At 39.3% G+C, this 22047-nt stretch overlaps 1 protein-coding gene across 1 annotated transcript; it reads right to left on the bottom strand.

Moving 5' to 3' along the window:
• Nucleotides 1-386: 386 nt before the first annotated feature.
• Nucleotides 387-22047, bottom strand: LOC112721694 (uncharacterized). Its single transcript, XM_025772732.1, has 6 exons — nt 22037-22047; nt 10733-11117; nt 10206-10615; nt 1189-1608; nt 828-1012; nt 387-745 (listed from the first exon to the last, which is right to left on the bottom strand). Exons 1-6 carry the CDS (start codon nt 22045-22047, stop codon nt 387-389), a joined length of 1770 nt encoding a protein of 589 aa, XP_025628517.1.

The raw sequence follows: 22047 nt of genomic DNA, 5'->3' as shown, positions 1-22047 counted from the left end.
TAATAATAATAATAATAATAATAATAATAATAATAAGCAAATGTTCTACACCAGAATCATTATAAACCAACAAATTCTAGAGTCATATATAATTCGCATATTCTTAATAACACTTACTCAAATCAATTTTTAGTCTTCATTGCCAAACACATCTAAGAATCAACAGCCTCTTCGTGAGTATCGAAGGCATCATTGGTGGGTTCTTCTAAATCGCCCTCCCTTATCAGCGACAAACCTTCCATGTCACACTCAGCCAACTCAGATAAACTCGGTTGGCAGGAAAGTTCCACCTCACAGTGTTCATGTATATCACCCATGTCGTACAAATCTCTTGGTTTCACATGAACTACTACACTCCATTCCATATCAACCTCATCTTCCACATATTATACAAGGTGAGCCTTTGATGCAAGAATGTACGGTTCGTCATCCTCTCGATCACCAACATGTATCAGATTAGAGAAATTGACAAGTGTGTGGCCTAAAACATCTTGTTTTATGCCTCTACCAGATGTGGTGTTTGTCCAGATACATCTAAACAAAATGACTGTGAATTGACCACTGTAATTCAACTCTATGATGTCCACTAGTTTCCCATAATACAAGACACCACCAACCGCAACATTACTGTCGCGCTTGCTTGCATAACTTCTAGTGTCGGAAGTGACGTGAACCCCGCTATTCTGAGTTTTTAGCCCTTCTTCTCTTGACAGGGTCCTAAACCTAAATCCATTTACATTGTAAGCTATAAAGGGGCTAGCTTAAACATTGGGGCCACATGCAAGCCACTGCAGTTCGCTCGAATGCCTAATGCTTCCCAAAGGAACCTGGTAGGTAACAATTACACATTTCATCAGTTTGGGATAGAACAAATAGGATACCGTCGATAACAGGATTGATCATAACAGGCTTCACCTCACGCTTGAACCACTCGAAAAAATCTCTGTGCACAACGCTATCTATGTGAGACTGGGACCTTGTCCTGCTTCGCAACTGCCTCTTTATGATGGCCCTGAAATCACTGGATAGATCACAGCAGTTTCATATCAGAATCTCCATCTAGAGTATGTTATTTTTGTATTCCATAATATCAACTTTACTTACTCTATGAACTTTTTCACAGCCAGAGAATTGACCAAGACGTGACGGTGAGCTTAAAATTTCTCAGTTGGTGTGAGAGTGTAAAACGAAGCAGCCCCCACAGCTTTTCCTACCCCTGGAAACATGGCTACACTATCACACTCACTATGTTCACACGGTCGATCGTCAGCACGCATTGGTCGATTGATCCTACTCTCAACATTATCGAGGTATCTTGAACAGAATATGAGAATCTCCTCCGATAAGTATCCCTCTACAATTGAGCCCTCCGGTTGTGATCTATTACGCACGTACTGCTTGAGACGACATAGGTACCTTTCAATTGGGTACATCCACCGATATTGAACTGGGCCACCGAGTTGCACTTCCTCGACCAGATGTACCATCAAATGAACCATGACGGTGAAGAAAGAAGGAGGGAAAATCATCTCCATGCGGCACAGAATATGCACCACATGATCCTGAAGGAGAGAAAGTTGTTGAGGGTCAATGGATTTACTGCATATTCTGCAAAAAAAGGATGATAAATCCACCAGGACAAAAAACACTGGGGCAGGCAAAGCATTCCTTAACGCAATTAGCAGTAGATGCTCCATCAGAATGTGACAGTCGTGACTTTTCAAGCCCGAAATCTTGCGCTATCTTAGGTCAACACAGCAAAAAATGTTGCTAGAGTACTCATCTGGAAAGACCACATTCTTGATAGTCCGTAAAAAGACATCCTTCTGTGGATTGGTCATAGTAAAGATGGTAGATAGGTACTAATAAACCACTATTTTATGGTTTATCTTGTGCTCAATTGAGTGATTTTTATCAACTTTTTATCCACTTATTCATACTAATCACATGTTTTACGTTTTCCTTCCTGATTTTGTGCTATGATTGAAAACATGTTTCTTTGGCCTTTAAATTACTAATTATTAATCCTCTCTTATCACCATTCGATGCATTGATATGTGTGTTAAGTGTTTTCAGAGATTATAGGGCAGGAATAGTTTAGGGGATGGAAAGGAAGCATGCAAAAGTGGAAGGAATACAAGAAATTGAAGAAATTGCTAAGCTGTCCAGCCTGACCTCTTCGCACTCAAACGGTCATAACTTTAGCTAAAGAGGTCCAAATGAGATGGTTCCAGTTGCGTTGGAAAGCTAACGTCTGGGGATTCGTAACAATATATAATTTGCCATAACTGCCCCGATGCCAGACGACGCGAACGCGTGGAACACGCGGACGCGTGACCTGGCAGAAATGCAATCCACGCAAACGCGTGGACGACGCCTCCGCGTCACTTTGCCGCTACCTGAACGTAACAGAAATCGTTGGGGGCGATTTCTGGGCTATTTTCGGCCTAGAAAATACAGATTAGAGGCTATAAAGTGGAGAAATCCATTCATTCATAATCACCAGCTCATAATTCACAATTTTAGTTTTTTTAGATGTAGTTTTTAGAGAGAGAGGTTATCTCCTCTCTCTTAGGTTTTAGGATTAGGATTCCTCTTAAAGGAATTAGGATTTTAACTTTATTATTTCAACTTACGATTTCTTCTGAGTTCCAGGTTCAATGTTCCTTTTGTTTATTTTTCCAATTTAATTTATGAAATTTTCCATGTTAGATTTGAATATTCTATTTAATATAATTTGAGGTATTTCAGTTTATGATTCTTATTTAGCTTTTTATATTCTTGGCTTTAATTGATTAACTGGAGGCTCTTGAGTTATCAACTATCCGTGATTGGTTGTTATGTCGACTAAATTGACTTGTATTCCACTAACTCTAGTCTCTCCTTAGGAGTTGGCTAGGACTTGGGAATCTAACTAATTAGTTCACTTGACTTTTCCTTGCTTTCATAAGGGTTAACTAAATGGGATTAACTTCCATTCTCATAGGAGTAACTAGGATAGGACTTCCGAATTTTCATACCTTGCCAAGAGTTTATTTTACAGTTATTTATTTATTTTACTTGTCATTTAAATTACTTGTTCCTTACTTTCAAAACCCCAATTTACAAAACTCATAACCAATAATAAGAACACCTCCCTGTAGTTCCTTGAGAAGACGACCCGAGGTTTAAATACTTCGGTTATTAATTTTAAAGGGGTTTGTTACTTGTGACAACCAAAACATTTGTAAGAAAGGACTTTTGTTGGTTTAGAAGCTATACTTACAACGGAAATTTATTCTGAATTCTAGACCACACAAAAATTCTCTCTTCAAAATGGCACCGTTGCCGGGAAATTGCAAACGTGTGCCTTATTATTGGTTATTGTAAATATTTACTTTTTGCTTGTTTATTTGTTTTTATTTTTGCTCTTTCGTAAATTAAGAGGTTATTGGTTTTTATTTAGTTATTAAAATTTTTTTTTTCAAAAATTTGTTCTTGGTGTTCATCTTGATCTTCAAGTTGTTCTTCGTGTTCATCTTGACCTTCAAGTTGTTCTTAATTGTTTTCTTCGTTTTGATCTAAAAATTTTAAGTTTGGTGTCATTTTATTATTTTTCTCTTTCCTCATTAAATTCAAAAATTCAAAATTTAAAACTCAAATTTCAAATTTCAAATTTCAAATTTCAATTTCCAAAATTCAAATTAAAAAATTTTAAATTCAAATTTCAAAATTTCATATTTCAATTTTCAAAATTTAAATTAAAAATTTTAAAATTCAAATTTCAAATTTCAAATTTCAAAATTTAAAATTTCAAAATTCAAATCTTTTTTTCAAAATTCATATCTTTTTCAAAATCTTATCTTATCTTATTTCAAAAAAATCAAATTTCAAATTTCTAAAATTTAAAATCAAAATTTAAATAACCTTTTAATTTAAAATTTATTTTTATTTTCGTTTTTAATTACTGTTATGAGTTCTCACCCCTCTCGCTTTGAGTTTGGTTCCAATGTTGTTGCAAGGAATGGAAATTATAACAGGAACATGCATCAAGATCAAAACAATCAGAGATAGAAGGAGCCACGAGGATCTGATCAACCCTTCCGGCAACAACACCTTCCACAGTACCACAGACAAAGACCATTCCACGATGCATACCAAGACAATAGTTATGGTGGACCCTTCTGTGATAACCAACATCCACCAAATTACTATAGTCAAGAGCCATTCCAGGAGGCATACCAAGATGATAGATATGACGGACCCCCATCATATGCCTATGAACCTCCTCAACACAACTTTGAACCACTACACTCACAAGCCAACTACCACCATTCACCTCCATATGACTCTAACACATATCCACCATACCAACCACCTTATGAGCCAAATGAACCATACACAGAACCACCCCCATTCCAACACAACTACTCTCATGAACCACCACCTCAATATTCACCATCTCTATATCCTTATCAAGAAGAACCACCTCCATATTATGAACCCTCTCTCCCAACCAATGAACCCTCATATCCACCCCAACCTCCAATGGATGACAGACTTCGTGTTCTTTTTCAAGGGGAAGCGAAGATACAAAGGAGTATACTGGAACTCACGACTGCCTTAACCGAGGTAGTAAATATAATAGCTTCCCGACATCTGAGCACTCAAAGAACTCCCATGGCTACATGTGGAGAATCAAAAGAAGAGCAAAGCATGAAGGAGACACTAGAAACTTCGGTGGACAATGAGGAACATGGCTTTGTACTGGAACAAGTGGAGGAAGCCATAATAGTTGCAGAGGAAGAAATAGTTGCAGACTTAGGAGATGCTGAACCTCCATGGGAAAGTCAGGTTATAAAACCTCCTTCCAAGGCGATTGAAATTAATGCTGAGGAGGGTGTACAACCTCCAAGGCATATCATGGTTGAAGACTTGGAAGAGGTTGGTCAAGAGATGGAGATTAAAGAAGAAGAAGAAGCACAGCCTCTCATGCCCATGGTGAGCAATGAAGAAGAGATTGAATGGGAAGAAAGCTACCAAGAGGAAGAGGTTGATATTGAAGAAACTTGCAAAGAGGTAGAAGTTGTCAGAGAAGAGCACAAGGGAGTGTAGCTTGCAAATTCGTTAGAAATACCTCCCCCTAAGTTGCTATCATCCTTAACAATATTTAAGTAGGTAAAATTCATATCCCTTAGCTTTCTAATTCCACTTGAATATGGGCTACTGGATACGGATGGTCAACTTAGAGCTCTTTGTGGCATTAAGAGTAAGAGGAAGATGGTTAGTGATTGGAGTTGTCAAGCAAGGTTCAACATGGTTGTGTGCTCAAAGTTTAAATGCAAGGGTTGGTGTAGAGCTCAATTGAATGGATCTAGGAAGTTGTTTGGATGATTCACTGAGAATTCTAAAGCTGAACCACCCAGATAGAATCATGATAATCAACTTGAAGACGGGTGTAGAAACAAGATTTGGGATCCCGGAGGCTACTGGAATTCCAAACATTAGTGGAGATTTTTGGATGAATTCAAGCACAAGCCGCCATGACAAGGAGCTCAGAAAATGTCCAACTTAAGAACTTTAACTAAAAGTGCTAGGTGGGAAACAACCCACCATGGTATGATCGTTCCTTTTTCATTTTTATTTAGTTTTATATGTTTTCGAGTTTTATTTTATTTTATTGTATTGAACCTGGAGTTTTGCATAACATTCATATTAGCATTGCATTCTGCATACTGCATTAATAAAAAAAAAGCACACACGCGACGCGGCAGCGTCGCTGACGCGTCCGCGTCACCAGTGCATTAGAAGAAAAGAAAAGTGAACAGAGAGTTACGCGAGAGCGTGGCTGGAGGCGTGCCTTTGGCACAAATTGATCCATGCGACCGCATCGCTGACGCGTCCGCGTCATTTGCGAAAAATGCCTCCCACGCGTCTGCGTCACCCACGCGAATGCGTGCCCTAAAAATCGACGTAAAAAGGGTGTATGACAGCAAGTTGTGATGGAATGGGGCTGGATTCGTGCTGGACGCCCAAGCCCTCCCACGCGAACGCGTTCCCCATGCGGCCGCGTCGTTTTTTAAAAATGTCCATCCACGCGATCGCGTCAACCACGCGACCGCGTCACCCAAAAATCTGGCGAAAAGAGTTTCAAACAGAGAGTTGCGCGAACGCGATGCTGCACTCACGCCAATCGCACAAATCAGGCCACGCGATCGCGTGACCCACGCGTCGGCGTCACCTGACCTTATCGCGCACCACGCGACCGCATCCCTCACGTGTCCGCGTCGCCTGCGCCGCACAACTCATCCAAATCAGCGCCAATTATATTTTCTTTTCTTTTCTAATCCTAATTTCTTCTATCTTTTCTTCTTTCTTACTTACTTTATTTCTTTCACTTCTCATTCCTTTTCACCTTCATTCTATTTTACTTAATTTATTTGCATATTTCATTCATTGCATTTTAATTTAGTACATATTTTTCTTTTCTTTTCTAAATTCATTATTTTTCCTTTGGTGTCGATTTTCTTATTTAACTGTTGCATCTTCTCTTGAATTATTTTGGGTGCTTAATGACTTGTTTTATTTTGGTTAGGTAATATTATTTAAATCAATGCCAATCTTTTATACCTGTATTACTTTTACATTGACATGAATTTATATTATCTCTCCTTACCCACACTCTCTTCCCTATTGTTGCAAATTTTTGCACTCTTGATTTGCCATGTACTTCTACTGTTTTTTCACTTGCATGTTGTAGCTACCATGTAATTGAGACCCTCATTATTTGGCATTAACCCAACCGTATTTTATTTTATCTTTATTTCTGGGTTACTGTTCTTCTTTTTCTCTTTCAGGCTGGCCACCGAAGACGGAAAAAGGGAAAAGCTTCTAAATGGGGAGACAAACAAGTCCATCAGCACAATCCTTGGAGAAAAGCATCAGTTGGAGAGACCCGTCCACTTGTACATCTTAGCATGCACCGAGGACGGTGCAATCTTTAAGTGTGGGGAGGTCGATACCGATCTCCGTGGGTTAGTACCTTCCTGTCTCAACATCAAGTAATAAATTTTCTTTGTTAAATTAGTTATTGCATTTGCATGTTTAATTGCATGTTTGTTTGATTTTAGGCATTTAGTTACTACTTGGCTAATGTAATAAATTTCTTTTTAGGACTCTTTTTGAAAAATTTTTATGTTAAAACTTGTTTGAAGTTGTATTTGGAACATGGTTTAAAGCTAAGAACACACAACCTGTGAGATTCTGAGCTTATTTATATGGTTACATTATTTAACCATAAATTTTTATTCTTGTGTGTTTTCTTCTCTATAATTGCAATCTTTGCTTTGTTCCATTCTATATGTCCACTATTTAGTGTATTTACATGCTTGCATATAATTGAGGCCATTATTTATTATTAGCTCACTTATCCCAAATAAGCCTACCTTTTACATCGCCCTTGTTAGCCACTTTGAACTTTTTAACCCCTTTCTATTTCATAACCACATTACTAGCCTTAAGCAGAAAAACAAAATAAAAATTCCAAGTTGAATCCTTGGTTAGCTTAAGATAGATATTGTGTATAATTTAAGTATGGGGAATTTTATGGGAACATAGGATGATAGAAAAAAAAAGGGAAATTAAATTGAATAAGTTATTTAAAAATTTGGGAAGCATGCTCATGTGAAATCAAAATAATTAAATCACCATGTGCATTAAAAAAATAAAAAAAATTTAAGTATATATATATATATATATATATATATATATATATATATATATATGAATTACCCCAAATGCAAAATAAAAAGGATCAATGCACATGGGACAAAATTCAAAAATAAGTTTGATACATGAGCATGTAATACAAAAGTGGGAAAAATTTAGGTAGCTAGGTAAAGCATTTTAATTTATATAAAGTATGTATATGTTAGGTGAGATCTTAGACTAATCAATGATTCACTTTGTTAGCTCACTTAGCCTTTTATATATATATATATATATATATATATATATATATATATATATATATATATATATATATATATATATATATATATATATATATATATATATACTTACCTTTACCTCAGCCTCATTACAACCCTGAAAAGACCTCATGATGTTTGCATTGGTACATTAAATACTTGTTGATTGATTAGATGAAGAACAAAGTTTAGAAAGCATGATTAGAGAAGAGTAGAGTGAATTACCCTATACACTTGAGTGATTAGAGTGCATATACACTACCAGTGACGGTTCAATGCTTAATTCTATGTTCCCTGCTTTCATGAGCTATCTTCTTACAAGTTTACTTGTTTTCACTGTATGATTTGAATTAGTGGAATTTGATTCATATTTGTCTTGGAGAACTTATTTACTTTTAACCAAGTAGGTAGAAACAATTTGCATGTAATTGCATTCATATAGATAGGTTGCATTTCATACATTCTACCACTCCTCTTCACCCCTTTATAGCTTCTCTTGAGCTTAGCATGAGGACAAGCTAATGTTTAAGTGTGGGGAGGTTGATAAACCACTATTTTATGGTTTATCTTGTGCTCAATTGAGTGGTTTTTATCAACTCTTTACCCACTTATTCATACTAATCGCATGTTTTACGTTTTCCTTCCTGATTTTGTGCTATGATTGAAAGCATGTTTCTTTGGCCTTTAAATTGCTAATTATTAATCATCTCCTATTACCATTTGATGCCTTGATATGTGTGTTAAGTGTTTTCAGAGATTACAGAGTAGGAATAGCTTAGGGGATGGAAAGAAAGCATGCAAAAGTGGAAGGAATACAAGAAATTGATAAGCTGTCCAGCCTTACCTCTTTGCACTCAAACGGTCATAACTTTAGCTACAGAGGTCCAAATGAGATGGTTCTAGTTGCGTTGGAAAGCTAACATTCGGGGCTTTGCAACGATATATAATTTGCCATAGCTGCCTCGATGCCAGATGATGCAAACACGTGGAACACACGGACACGTGACCTGGCAGAAACGCAATCCATGCAAACTCGTGGACGACGCCTCCGCGTCACTTTGCCGCGACCTGAACGTAACAGAAATCGCTGAGGGCGATTTCTAGGCTGTTTTTGACGCAGTTTTCGGCCCAGAAAACACAGATTAGAGGCTATAAAGTGGGAGAATCCATTCATTCATAATCACCAACTCATAATTCACAATTTTAGTTTTTTTAGATGTAGTTTTTAGAGAGAGATGTTCTCTCCTCTCTCTTAGGTTTTAGGATTAGGATTCCTCTTAAAGAAATTAGGATTTCAACTTTATTATTTCAACTTACGATTTCTTCTGAGTTCCAGGTTCAATGTTCCTTTTGTTTATTTTTCCAATTTAATTTATGAATTTTTCCATGTTAGATTTGAATATTCTATTTAATATAATTTGAGGTATTTCAGTTTATGATTCTTATTTAGCTTTTTATATTCTTGGCTTTAATTGATTAACTGGAGGCTCTTGAGTTATCAACTATCCGTGATTGGTTGTTATGTCGGCTAAATTGACTGGTATTCCACTAACTCTAGTCTCTCCTTAGGAGTTGGATAGGACTTGGGAATCTAACTAGTTTATGACTTTCCCTTGCTTTCATAAGGGTTAACTAAGTGGGATTAACTTCCATTCTCATAGGAGTAACTGTGATAGGACTTCCGAATTTTCATACCTTGCCAAGAGTTTATTTTACAGTTATTTATTTATTTTACTTGTCATTTAAATTACTTGTTCCTTACTTTCAAAATCCCCCAATTTATAAAACTCATAACCAATAATAAGAACACCTCCCTGCAGTTCCTTGAGAAGACGACCCGAGGTTTAAATACTTCGGTTATCAATTTTAAAGTGGTTTGTTACTTGTGACAACCAAAACGTTTGTAAGAAAGGACTTTTGTTGGTTTAGAATATATACTTGCAACGGGAATTTATTCTGAATTCTAGACCACGCAAAAGTTCTCTCTTCAGGTACTTTCCATCTTCCCGTGGCCACAGATCATGCTTGATTTCCATCAATTAGAGGTCTTTTCTTGCCTTACGGTGGTTTTTAGATTTACTTTTCTCGTTCATTATGGTGAAAACTATATTGTTGCACACATTCTTCTCTATGTGCATCATATCAAGATTGTGACGTAGTCCATTGTTTTCCCAGTATGGTAGCTCAAAGAATATACTCCTCTTCTTCTAAGGGGACTCGTCTTGTACAACGGTTTACTGTCTGTGTGTCCTTTTCCCAACAACCGATTGCACCTTGCCAAGGTGGACATGCACGTCCTGTAGTTGTCTCGCAATGTCTCCACCAGGGAGATTGACAAGTGGACCTCTATCCTCTATCTTTCCATCAAATCTATCCCGGTCCTTTCTACATCTGTGGGTGGGATTCAGAAAGTGACGATGACCCCTGAAACACCATTTCTGACTGTGTGTGAGCCGGTTAGTCTCACTATCCAAATTGCATGCAGGACAAGCTCTCCCACCATACGTGTTCCACCTGGACAAGTTGCCTAAACCTGGAAAATAACTGATTGTCCACATTAGTGCAGCATACATCCTGAAAGTTTTTTTCGTGTAAGTATCGTACGTTTCAACACCAACCCACAACAGCTTCAACTCATCGATCAAGGGCTATAAGTAGACATCTATATCATTTATAGGCATTTTAGGCGCAGAAATAATCATGGAGAGGATAAAAGAGGTGGGTTTTATGCAAATCCAAGGGAGCAGGTTATACGGAATAAGAACCACTAGCCAAATTGAGTACTTCGAGCTCATGTTTCCATAAGGGTTAAAGCCATCGCTAGCCAAGGCTAGGCGAACACTGCACAGATCGCTGGAGAAGTCAAAATAAGTTCTGTCAAATGCCTTCCATGCCTCGCCTTCCTGTGGATGCCGACAAATACCATCAGAGCTATGACCACTCTTATGACACAGTATGTCAGCGTCCGTCTTACTAGACATGTAGAACTGCTGCAATCGTGGAATAAGGGGAAAGTAGCGAAGAGTCTTCTCCGCTTGCGGTTTTTCGTTCTTCTTAACAACCCTGTTGATCCTCACTCTAGAGTTCTTATTAGTCTTTTGCTTCCATCTTGATGTCCTGCATCGCTTGCATTTAGACAACTCTTTGTCGCTGATAAACCATTATTTTATGGTTTATATTGTGTTTAATTGTGTGGTTTTATCAAATCTTTACCCACTTATTCATTAAATTAGCATGTATTTACAATTCCTTCCCAAAATTACTCCATCGTTGAAAACTCTCTTCCTAGAGATTTTTAATTATGTATTTTAATTTTCCTTTACTCCATTCGATGCCATGATCTATGTGTTAAGTGTTTTAGGCTTTATAGGGCATGAATGACTTGGAGATTGGAAAGGAAGCTTGCAAAAATGGAAGGAACACAAGAAATTGAGGAGATGACCAGTGAGAAGTGACGCGGACGCATGGCTCACGCGACCGCGCAAAATAGAGGAAATTGCAGTGACGCGCTCGCGTGCCTGACGCGAACGCGTGAATTGGAAGCTGCACGAGTGACATGAATGCGTGGACGACGCGCACGCGTGGCAAGGCAAAATGCTGGATGACGCGAACACTTGGATGACGCGATCGCATGACGTGCGCAATCTGTAGAATCTGCAGAATTTGCTGGGGGTGATTTTGGGCCCTGTTTTGACCCAGTTCTCGGCCCAGAAAAGCAGAATAGAGCCAGGGAACATGCAGAGACCAAGAACAATATTTATTCCGCATAATTTTAGTTTTAGATCTGATTTTACTCCTCCTCTAGGTTTTCTCTCTACATACTCATAGTTCTTAGGATTTTGATTTTATTGCTTTTTGGATAGGGATATTGAGAAGAGTTATTACCTTTGCCAAGACTTCATCATTCTAGTTTGTTTCCTTACTTGTCACTTACTCTTTCATATCCTTATTTTGTTCAGAATTACTATTGGATTATTTTTAGAATTTATTAATACAAGAACTATTTTATTTTTAATTGATTCTTTTGATTATTATTTATCATGTCTTTCTTTATTTCCCCTTCTTATTTCGTGAATTTTACAATCATAATGAGCGAGTAGTTCCATAACTTGATTGGGAGTTGATTGAAAGGAAGACCTTGAGTTGGGTGCTCAAGAGTAAAATTATAATTGGATTTAACGTTGGGTCACCATCTAATCACTGACACTAGTCCTTCCCAAGGGAGAGGATTAGAACTTGTGAATAGAAACTGACTTCCAACTTGCTTGACTTTCCTTTACCCGGTAAAGGATAACTGAGCAGACAACCTTCAATTATCAATTGATCTTGAGAGAACTCCATCAAGGATAGGGCTTCCAACTAATCTACTCCCAGTCAAGGTTTTTATTTAAATTACATAAATTCTCTGATTTAATTTCTTGTCTATCAAACTCAAACCCTTTTAGAAAACATCTGATTAATAAAATAGCACATCTTTCTGCAACTCGTTGGGAGACGACCTGGGATTCATACTCCAAGTATTTTAATTCTACTTTTATGACAACCCTTCTAAATTGATAAGTGGATTTTTGGTTGGTTGAGAACTATACTTGCAACGTATCTCTTATAATAATTTCTTAACTTGCTAATTTCTGCCACGTCAATTTTTGGCGCCGTTGCCGGGGAGTTGCAATAGAGTGCTAAGTTATTGATTGGAAATTTATTTATTTATTTGCATTTTATTTTATTTTGCTACTATGACCTGCATGTTTCTTTCGTTAAATGACGCGTTCACTTCCTGATCCAAGCTTGCCAGTATTTGATCCTGAGATTGAAAGAACTATTTCACGTATAAGGCAAGCTCAGCATCGGTTAGTCCTCCCCGAGGGCGAATCTGAAACGTCACGTAAAGGAGAAACAAGCTCCCGTTCTACTGATTTGGTTGATTTACGTGCAGGTGACATGGAAGCACCTAGGAGAGTTACTATCCAGGAGGCTGGAGCCCCTGATTTTACAATGCAACCGTTTCAAGCGCATCACCCAGCGGTGGCTACAGATTTTGAAATAAAGACTGCACTGCTCAACTTGATGCCTAAGTTTCATGGCTTACCTGCTCAAGAGCCTATCAAGCACTTTAGGGATTTCCAAGCAGCCTGTTCTACTGTCAGGCGTGATGGTGCAGATGAGACTTCTATTATGTTAAAAGCCTTCCCATTCTCTCTTGAGGGAAAGGCGAGAGAGTGGTACTACACTCAACCCGCAGCAACTGTTTCTGACTGGGATACGCTTAGAAGAGAATTTTTGGAAAAATTCTTTCCAGCTGAAGTTACTGACAAACTGAGGAAAGACATTTCCATGATTGTTTAGGACAAATCCAAGACTCTTTACGAATACTGGGAGCGCTTCAACAATCTTCTGGAAGCATGCCCCCACCATATGATTGACAAGATAGTGTTGCTCGGCTACGTCACACAGGGCATGAGGCCTCAATATAAGACCACATTGGAAAGTGCTAGCAATGGGTCTATAAAAAAGTACAAGACCACTGATGAGGCATGGCAATTGATCAGCGACTTGGCTGAATCTACTAGGAATCACAGACAGAAACAAGGCCGGTCAAAAGCTGTTGCAGAGGTATCTTCTAGCAAGGAGACTACCGCTCTAACTCAGAGCATATGTGAAATGACCAACTTACTGAAGTAGATGCAGTTGAGTCAGCAACAAGCACAGCAAAGCCAACAGTTAGTCCTACAGAGAGTGTGCGGGATATGTGCTGATTATAGCCATTATACTGATGAATGTCTGTAGCTCCAGCAGGAAGACAAATACTATGGCAGCCACTCATAACTTCTATGACCGCCCTAACCAAGGATACAATCAAGGTGGGAGCTACAACCATGGATGGCAGGACAATTTCAACCAAGGTTGGAGAGATAATTCTAACCATAATTGGAGGGATAACAATAACAGAGGAGGCAGAGACAATCAAGGATATCAGAGGTGGAATAATAACAACAACAGGCAGCAGAACCAGAACCAGCCTTACAGAGCACCTCACCTGAGGCAGTCCCAAGGACCACAGCACAACCAACAACAAGTTCTGCAGATCACTCAATCTTATTCCTCTCCGAGTGACGAGGCACTTCAATCCATTACGCAAGGACAAAGGAACGTGGAGAGTTCAGTTAATGGCCTAGCATCCGCTATACAAGCTCTCATCTCTCAGCTAGCATCACCCAATACTTCAAACACTCAACATGCAAGCTCCAGTGGGATTCCTTCTCAACCCTTACCCAATCCAAAGGGTGGCATCAATGCCATCACCCTAAGGTCTGGCACCACACTGCAAGAGAGGAATCAGGAGGAGCCAATCCCATCAGAACACGCCTCAGCTGAAGAGGTGGTGGAAGTAAAGGATGCTGAAGAGGAAGAGAAGATACAAGACATGGTTGAAGAAGAAGACGCTCAACCACAGAAAGAAGCACCAAAGGAGGCAGACCCTGCAGAAAATGCCCTCCCTATTCCATTTCCACAAATTGCAAGGAAGCCCAGGAAGTAGATGGAACTTGATCCCAAAATGGTAGAAATATTCAAAAAGGTTGAGGTAACTGTTCCCCTTTTTGATGTTATTCCGCAGGTACCTAAATACGCAAAGTTTCTAAAAGATTTATGTATACATAAAGACAAAATTAATGAATTAGAAACTATTCCTTTAGGTAGTTCTATATTTGCTTTAATGGGAGGTATACCTGAAAAGTGTAGCGATCCAGGTCCATGTATGGTTAATTGTACTATTGGTGGTGTGATATTTTCTGACTGCATGTGTGATTTAGGAGCATGTGTTAGTATAATGCCTTTGTCTATATATGATACTTTGAGGCTCCCTCCCTTAAAAAGGTCGGCAACTCGTTTTGTGTTAGCAGATAAAAGCATTATTACAGTGGTTGGAATTGCTGAAGATGTATTAATGAGCATTAAGGGACTCACATTTCCCATTGACTTCTATATCCTGGAAATGCCCCCTAATGACTCAGGAAGGCCATCATCAATCCTGCTTGGAAGACCATTCCTGAAGACTTCAAAGTTCAAGCTGGACGCATTTTCCGGAACTTATTCTTTTGAAATAGATGGCAGAATAGTGAAATTCAGTTTAAATAGAGCTATGGAGCACCCTCCGGATGACCTTTCTATCTCCCAGTGTGACATCATAGATGAAACCGTGGCTGAAGTTCACCAGGAGGAATTAGAAGAGAAGTACACAGGACAAGGTCCAAGTGTGGGGACACTTTCAGAGGACAATGAGGGCACTTTGCCATTACCACCAGCTCCAGATAATCCAGAGCCTGACCACGAGCAAAAATTAGAATTAAAACCCCTCCCTCCACACCTCAAGTATACTTACCTTGAGGACAAGCAGAAGTTTTCAGTTATCATTGCAAGGGAACTCACTTCCCAACAAGAAGAACAGCTACTCAGTGTGCTGAGGAAACACAAGAAAGCGATTGGATGGAGCCTGGCGGATATAGTAGGCATCAACCCTCAAGTTTGTGAGCACAGAATATTCCTAGAAGAGGGAGAAAAGCCTGTCCGTCAACCTCAGAGAAGACTGAATCCCACCATCTTAGAAGTTGTCAAGAAAGAAGTGACCAGGCTACTTGAAGCAGATATCATTTACCCCATCTCAGATAGCGAATGGATCAGTCCAGTACAAGTGGTGCCCAATAAGTCTGGAATCACAACAATAAGAAATGAGTATGGAGAGCTTCTGACAACTAGAGTACAGAATTCATGGAGAGTTTGCATTGACTATAGGCATCTCAACCAAGCCACTCACAAGGACCATTACCTCTTGCCATTCATTGATCAGATGCTTGATTGCCTGTCAAGTAAATCCCATTATTGCTTTTTAGATGGGTATACAAGATATTTTCAAATCCATATAGCTCTTGAAGATCAGGAAAAGACTACTTTTACATGTCTTTTTGGCACTTATGCTTATAAGAGAATGCCCTTTGGCTTATGCAATGCACCAGCTACTTTCCAAATGTGCATGATGAGTCTTTTCTCTGACCTTATTGAGGATTGTATGGAGGTTTTTATGGATGATTTTAGTGTTTATAGTGATTCATTTAGCCTTTGCTTGGATAGTTTATCTAGAGTATTAGATAGATGTGTCAGTACAAACCTTGTATTAAATTTTGAAAAATGTCACTTTACGGTAAAACAAGGGATTGTACTAGGACATGTTGTGTCTAATACTGGCATTTCTGTAGATCCAGCAAAGGTGGATGTTATTTCTAATTTACCTTACCCCTCCTCTGTGAGGGAAGTCCGTTCGTTCCTTGGCCATGCAGGTTTCTACCGGAGATTCATCAAGGACTTTAGTAAGGTAGCACTACCCTTATCCAGACTAATGCAGAAAGATATTGAGTTTGAGTTCAGTGAGGATTGCAAACAAGCATTTGATAAGCTGAAGACCGCCCTGACTCAAGCTCCAATTGTGAGAGGACCAGACTGGAGCCAACCATTTGAAATCATGTGCGATGCTTCCAACCATGTAGTAGGAGCAGCACTGGCTCAGCGTGAAGGTAAGGATCCTTTTGTAATTGCTTATGCGTCTAAGACTTTAGACACGGCTCAGTCTAATTACATTACTACTGAGAAAGAGCTTCTTGCTATTGTTTTTGCTCTGGATAAATTCCGAGCCTATTTACTTGGTACTAAAGTAGTAGTGTACTCAGACCACGCAGCTCTAAAGTATTTATTAGCTAAAAAGGAGTCCAAACCAAGGCTTATACGTTGGATACTGCTACTACAAGAATTTGATTTAGAAATTAAGGATAGGAGTGGTAACCAGAATCTAGTGGCAGACCACTTGAGTCGCCTTGAGCACATTAAGGATACCGCCACTCCTATAAATGATAATTTCCCATTTGATAACTTACAAGCAGTATCTGAAGTAGTCCCTTGATATGCGCCTGTAGCTAATTATCTAGTTAGCCGCAACTTTCCTCCAAACTTTAATAAGCATCAAAGAGACAAGCTGAAAAGCGAGTCCAAATATTATATATGGGATGACCCATATTTATGGAGAAGTGGCGCTGACCAGGTAATTAGACGGTGTGTGCCTCAATCAGAATTCCAGTCCAATTTAAAAGCCTACCACTCATCTGAGAGTGGAGGACATTTTGGCCCTCAAAGAACAGCTAGAAAAATCTTAGGCTGTGGATTCTGGTGGCCTACTCTTTTTAAAGACGCTGCTGAATTTTGTAAATCTAGTTCCCCATGCCAAAGGTTTGGTAATATATCCAAGAGGGATGAGATACCTCAACAGACTATGCTTTTCTGTGAAATTTTTTATGTTTGGGGCATTGACTTCATGGGTCCATTTCCAAATTCTAATAGTCATTTTTATATATTGTTAGCTGTAGATTACGTTTCTAAATGGGTAGAAGCAATTCCTACCCGCACTGATGATGCTAACACTGTTGTTTCCTTTGTTAGAACCATTATTATTTGTCGCTTTGGATCACCACGAGCAATCGTGAGCGATCAAGACACCCATTTCTGTAACAGGAAGCTAACAAAATTACTGAAGAAGCATGGAATAGTTCATAAAGTGGCAACAGCCTACCATCCCCAAACTAATGGGCAAGCTGAGGTGTCTAACAGAGAGATAAAGAGTATATTATAGAAGATAGTCAAACCTCATAGAAGAGACTGAAGCACCAGGCTACAAGATGCACTCTGGGCATACAGAACAGCATACAAGACACCCATTGGGATGAGCCCCTTCTGCTTAATTTATGGAAAAGCCTGTCACCTCCCAGTTGAGGTAGAGCACAAAGCCTTTTGGGCAGTAAAGGAGTGCAATATGGAATTTGAGAAGGCTAGAACGGAGAGGAAGTTGCAACTGCAAGAATTAGAGAGCCTACGCCTAGAAGCTTATGAGAACTCAAGCCTGTACAAGGAAAAGATGAAGGGAGTGCATGATAAGCACATCAAGAGGAGAGAGTTCCAACCTGGGGACTTTGTCCTCCTTTACAACTCTAGACTGAGGCTCATGCCAGGCAAGTTAAGATCAAGATGGGAAGGTCCATATAGAGTAGAGAAGGCTGAGCCATACGGAGTCTTCCATCTGAGTCATCCTTCAAGCTCTGAATTCATCAAAGTTAATGGACATCGCTTAAAGCTATATCATGGTGAGAAGGCGACAAAACCCAAGGAGCTAGAGATCTTCCTCTTGAAGGATCCACCCACAGCAGAAGACTGAGCTAGTGGAGCATCCAACTTAAGGACCTTAAAGCAAAGTGCTAGGTGGTAGACAACCCAGCATGGTATGATCGTTCCTTTCCTTCTTCTTAATTTTATTTTTCAATAACTCTTCTCATTATTCACACATTCAGTTTGCATCTTCAATTGCACATTTGCATATAAAAAAAAGGAGCACGCGACGCGATAGCGTCGCCGACGCGTCCGCGTCGTAGGTGAGTAAAGAAGAAAAAGAAATCGAACAGAGAGTCACGCGGGAGCGTGGCTGGAGGCGTGCCTTAGACACAAATCGCCCCACGCGACCGCGTCGCTGATGCATCCGCGTCATTTGGGAATAATGCCTCCCACGCGTCCGCGTCACCCACGCGGACACGTGACCTAAAAATCGACGTAAAAAAAGATGCATGGCTGAAAGTTGTGCTGGAGTGAGGCTAGACTGGCGCTAGACGCACAAGCCTCACCACGCAAACGCGTGCCCCACGCGTCCGCGTTGTATTTCAATATTGGCCACCCACGCGATCGCGTCCACCACGTGAACGCGTCACCCTGGAATTTGGCAATAATGAGTTTTGAACAAAGAGTTGTGCGAGCGCGAGGCTGCCTTCGCGCCAGTAGCACAAACGAGTCACGCGTCTGCGTGACCGACGCGACTGCGTCATTTCATATAAGCGCCATCCGCGCGAACGCGTACTCCACGCGTCCGCGTCGCTTGCGCCGCACAGCTTATCCTAATCTGCCAACATATCTTATCTTTCTCTTCCCCTAATTCTACTTTTTCTTTTCCCTCATTATTTTCTTCCCCTTTCTTCCTCCTTCCTTCTTTCTCACTTTCTACTTTCTCTCTCTCACCACCATTATCAAGGTTTTTCTTTTCTTCTTCCCTCCTTACTTTTCTATTCTTCTTCTTTATTTTATGTTTTCTTCTTCCATTTTTTTTCTTTTTACTTTCATTATCCATGTTTTCTTTTTCTATTTTTTTCTTTTTAATTGGTGTTGGAAATTTATTTGGGTCGTTATTTCTTATTATATGCTTGTGGATTGTTGCAAAATTATTTGGCAATTATATATTAATTTTTAAGGGTTGCTTGCATGTTCCAATTCAATACTTTCATTAGCTTATTCACCATGCATGCTATGTGTTTGTGAAAACACCCATATGACACTGTGCACCATTTTGAGATTTCTTTTAATCTACTACCCTATTTGCTTGCTTTTCACAAAAACTCTTCTTTTATTTTATTATTTAAATATAATTGTTATTACAAACAGGTTATTATTTTGAAAGGCTTGGTAATCTAACTTGGACATTGAATGCTTGACTTATGCTACTCATGCCTTTGCTTGCATGCCAATAAACACCTTGCATTTAATTGTCATCATATGCACTTGCTATATTTCTATTGATGCTTTTTCACATGTAGTCATGACCATGTGTTAACATCATTCATCTTTTAATGTGCATTGATTACCACCTTCCCCGCCCTCTTCCTTGCTCTATCCCTTGACATTTTAACAGACTTTCTCTTTTCTTTCTTTCAGGATGGCCACCAAGAAAGGCAAGGAGAAAGCTACTCCCAAATCAACAGCAAGGAGAGGAACCAAACGAGGTTTAGTCGCAGAGCCATCTTCAACTGCAGTTAAGCCCTCAACAAAAAGGATTAAGAGAATTATAAAGGTTAATGAAAAAGAGAAAGCCTTCCCAGCAAAGGACACTGCACGATTTACCAATCGCTACTGTGAGCAGATGTTCCCCATACTGGCAGAAAGGAGTTACAACAATAAATACCTTCTTATCCTCCCGACCCGTATTGCTGAATTTGTTGACCCGCAAATTGAACGAAGACAATGGAGTTTCCTACAGAGACAGCCATGGCAGGTTAATCTTTCCTGGGTAGTCGAGTTCTACTCTAATTTCCACCTGCCAACCCCGCAGTCTGTCTATGTCCGTCGGAAATAAGTCCCCATTACAGAAGAGGCCATTCAACAGGCTCTAGATCTTCCCCCTACTCCTGAAGGACTGGACGCATTTCAAAAAGCCGCACTCAAGTGCCAGATGTACCAATTTGACTGGGACGCTGTTCTCAGAGTTATCGCACTACCTGGCAGCAGATGGATCTACGGATACCATCGTTCCCGACCTAAGGGAATATCGGCTTCCGTACTTACCTTGGAGGCTCGCGTATGGGCACAGATCATGTCCCATTATGTCTTCCCGAGCACCCACGAGTCCTCCTTCACTGTAGACATGGCCGTTCTACTGTGGTGTATTCTTACAAACCAGCCTCTGAACTTACCAAGACACATCCGGAATGTCATGGGACACGTACAAATTGCGGGCAACTTACCTTTTTCCACCCTAGTTTCAGATCTCGTCTCAGCAGCCAGAGTCTCCTACAGAGCTGGGGACACCAAAGCCATGCTTCCACGGGATGATCAGTACGTCCCTAACGGGAAATATATCAGACTTCCAGCGGCCACTACAAGCCAGCCAACTGAACCGGCTGAAGACATTCCTCCTTCAATACCACAAGCACCTACAACAAACCACCTGCTCCATCACATACTTGAGAGGTTGGATCGGCAGGAACACAAAGCAAAGATAAGAGAGCGCCATAACAAGCGCCGATTCACATACCTCAAAGAGCTACTTAAAGGAAAATACAGAGACTCAGACACCCCCGACTCCACTTCCTTTACCAGCACAGGGATCCATGACGGTCCCGACTATAGAGATACTGCTACCAGCCCACCTTTGTTCCTGACAGATGGCACCGAGGACGGTGCAAAGCCTTAAGTGTGGGGAGGTCGGTCAGTACCTGACTTTCGGAGGTAATTTCTCTTCCCTAACACCAATAAAATAGGATATTTAGTTAGTTTTTTCTTTTGTAGAATAGGATAAATTGCATAGTAATAGGTTAGTTGCATGCATGTTCTACTTGATTGAAAAGATAATAAGTTTCTTCTAAAACTCTATTTTTAGAACAAAATTTTACTAATTTTAATCAAAACTTTTATGTTAAATTTGCTTGAAGTTGTATTTGGAACATGATTTTTGAGCTAAAGAACACACAACCTGTGAGACTTTGAGCCTAAGTACATGGTTACATTATTTAACCATAATTGTTTTATTCTTGTGTGTTTACTTCTCTATGATTGTAATCTATATTTTGTTTCGTCCTATATGTCTAATGTTTAATATATTTATATGCTTGCATATGATTGAGGCAATTATTTGTTTAGCTCACTTATCCAAATTAAGCCTACCCCTTAAGTTACCTTTGTTAGCCACTTTGAGCCTTTAAATCCCATTTGTTCTTTATTTTACCACATTACTAGCCTTAAGCAAAAAAATAATTATATATCCCAATTGAATCTTTGGTTAGCTTGAGGTAGAATTGTGTGTTAATTGAGTATGGGAAGATTGTGGGAACAAAAGATAATAAGGAAATGTGTCATGATAATATAATGGGAATTTGGGTGCCTACTCATGTGAAACTATAAAAATTAAAAATCTATGTGCATTGATAAACTATGTTTATTTTATTTTCAAAAAAAAATCTAAAAATATTCAATAAATAAATAAGGGGACAAAATTACCCCAATGTTAAGTTAAAAAAATTCGAAGATAAATGCATGTATGATAAAATTAAAATAAAAGTTGATACATGAGTAAAGAATGTGAAAGGGAAATTTTGGGTAGCTAGGTATGAAATTTAAGTTATATAGAATACATATATGTATGTGTTAGGTGAAAGCTTGGGTTAATTAAAGATTCAATTTATAAGCTTACTCAGCCATATATGTATTCTTACCCTTACCTTGGCCCCAT

Source organism: Arachis hypogaea, chromosome 11, assembly GCF_003086295.3.
Source record: "Arachis hypogaea cultivar Tifrunner chromosome 11, arahy.Tifrunner.gnm2.J5K5, whole genome shotgun sequence".
Taxonomy (NCBI): Eukaryota; Viridiplantae; Streptophyta; class Magnoliopsida; order Fabales; family Fabaceae; genus Arachis; species Arachis hypogaea.
This window is presented reverse-complemented; position numbering and strand designations above follow the sequence as displayed.

What these genes read in the sequence shown, in the direction of transcription:
- LOC112721694 (XM_025772732.1), bottom strand. An exon ending in AGTACTCAATTTGGCTAGTG is followed by an intron (nt 10,616 to 10,732) that starts GTTCTTATTCCG and finishes GTCTACTTATAG; the next exon opens with CCCTTGATCGATGAGTTGAA. An exon ending in GGGAAAAGGACACACAGACA is followed by an intron (nt 1,609 to 10,205) that starts GTAAACCGTTGT and finishes CTTTTTTTGCAG; the next exon opens with AATATGCAGTAAATCCATTG.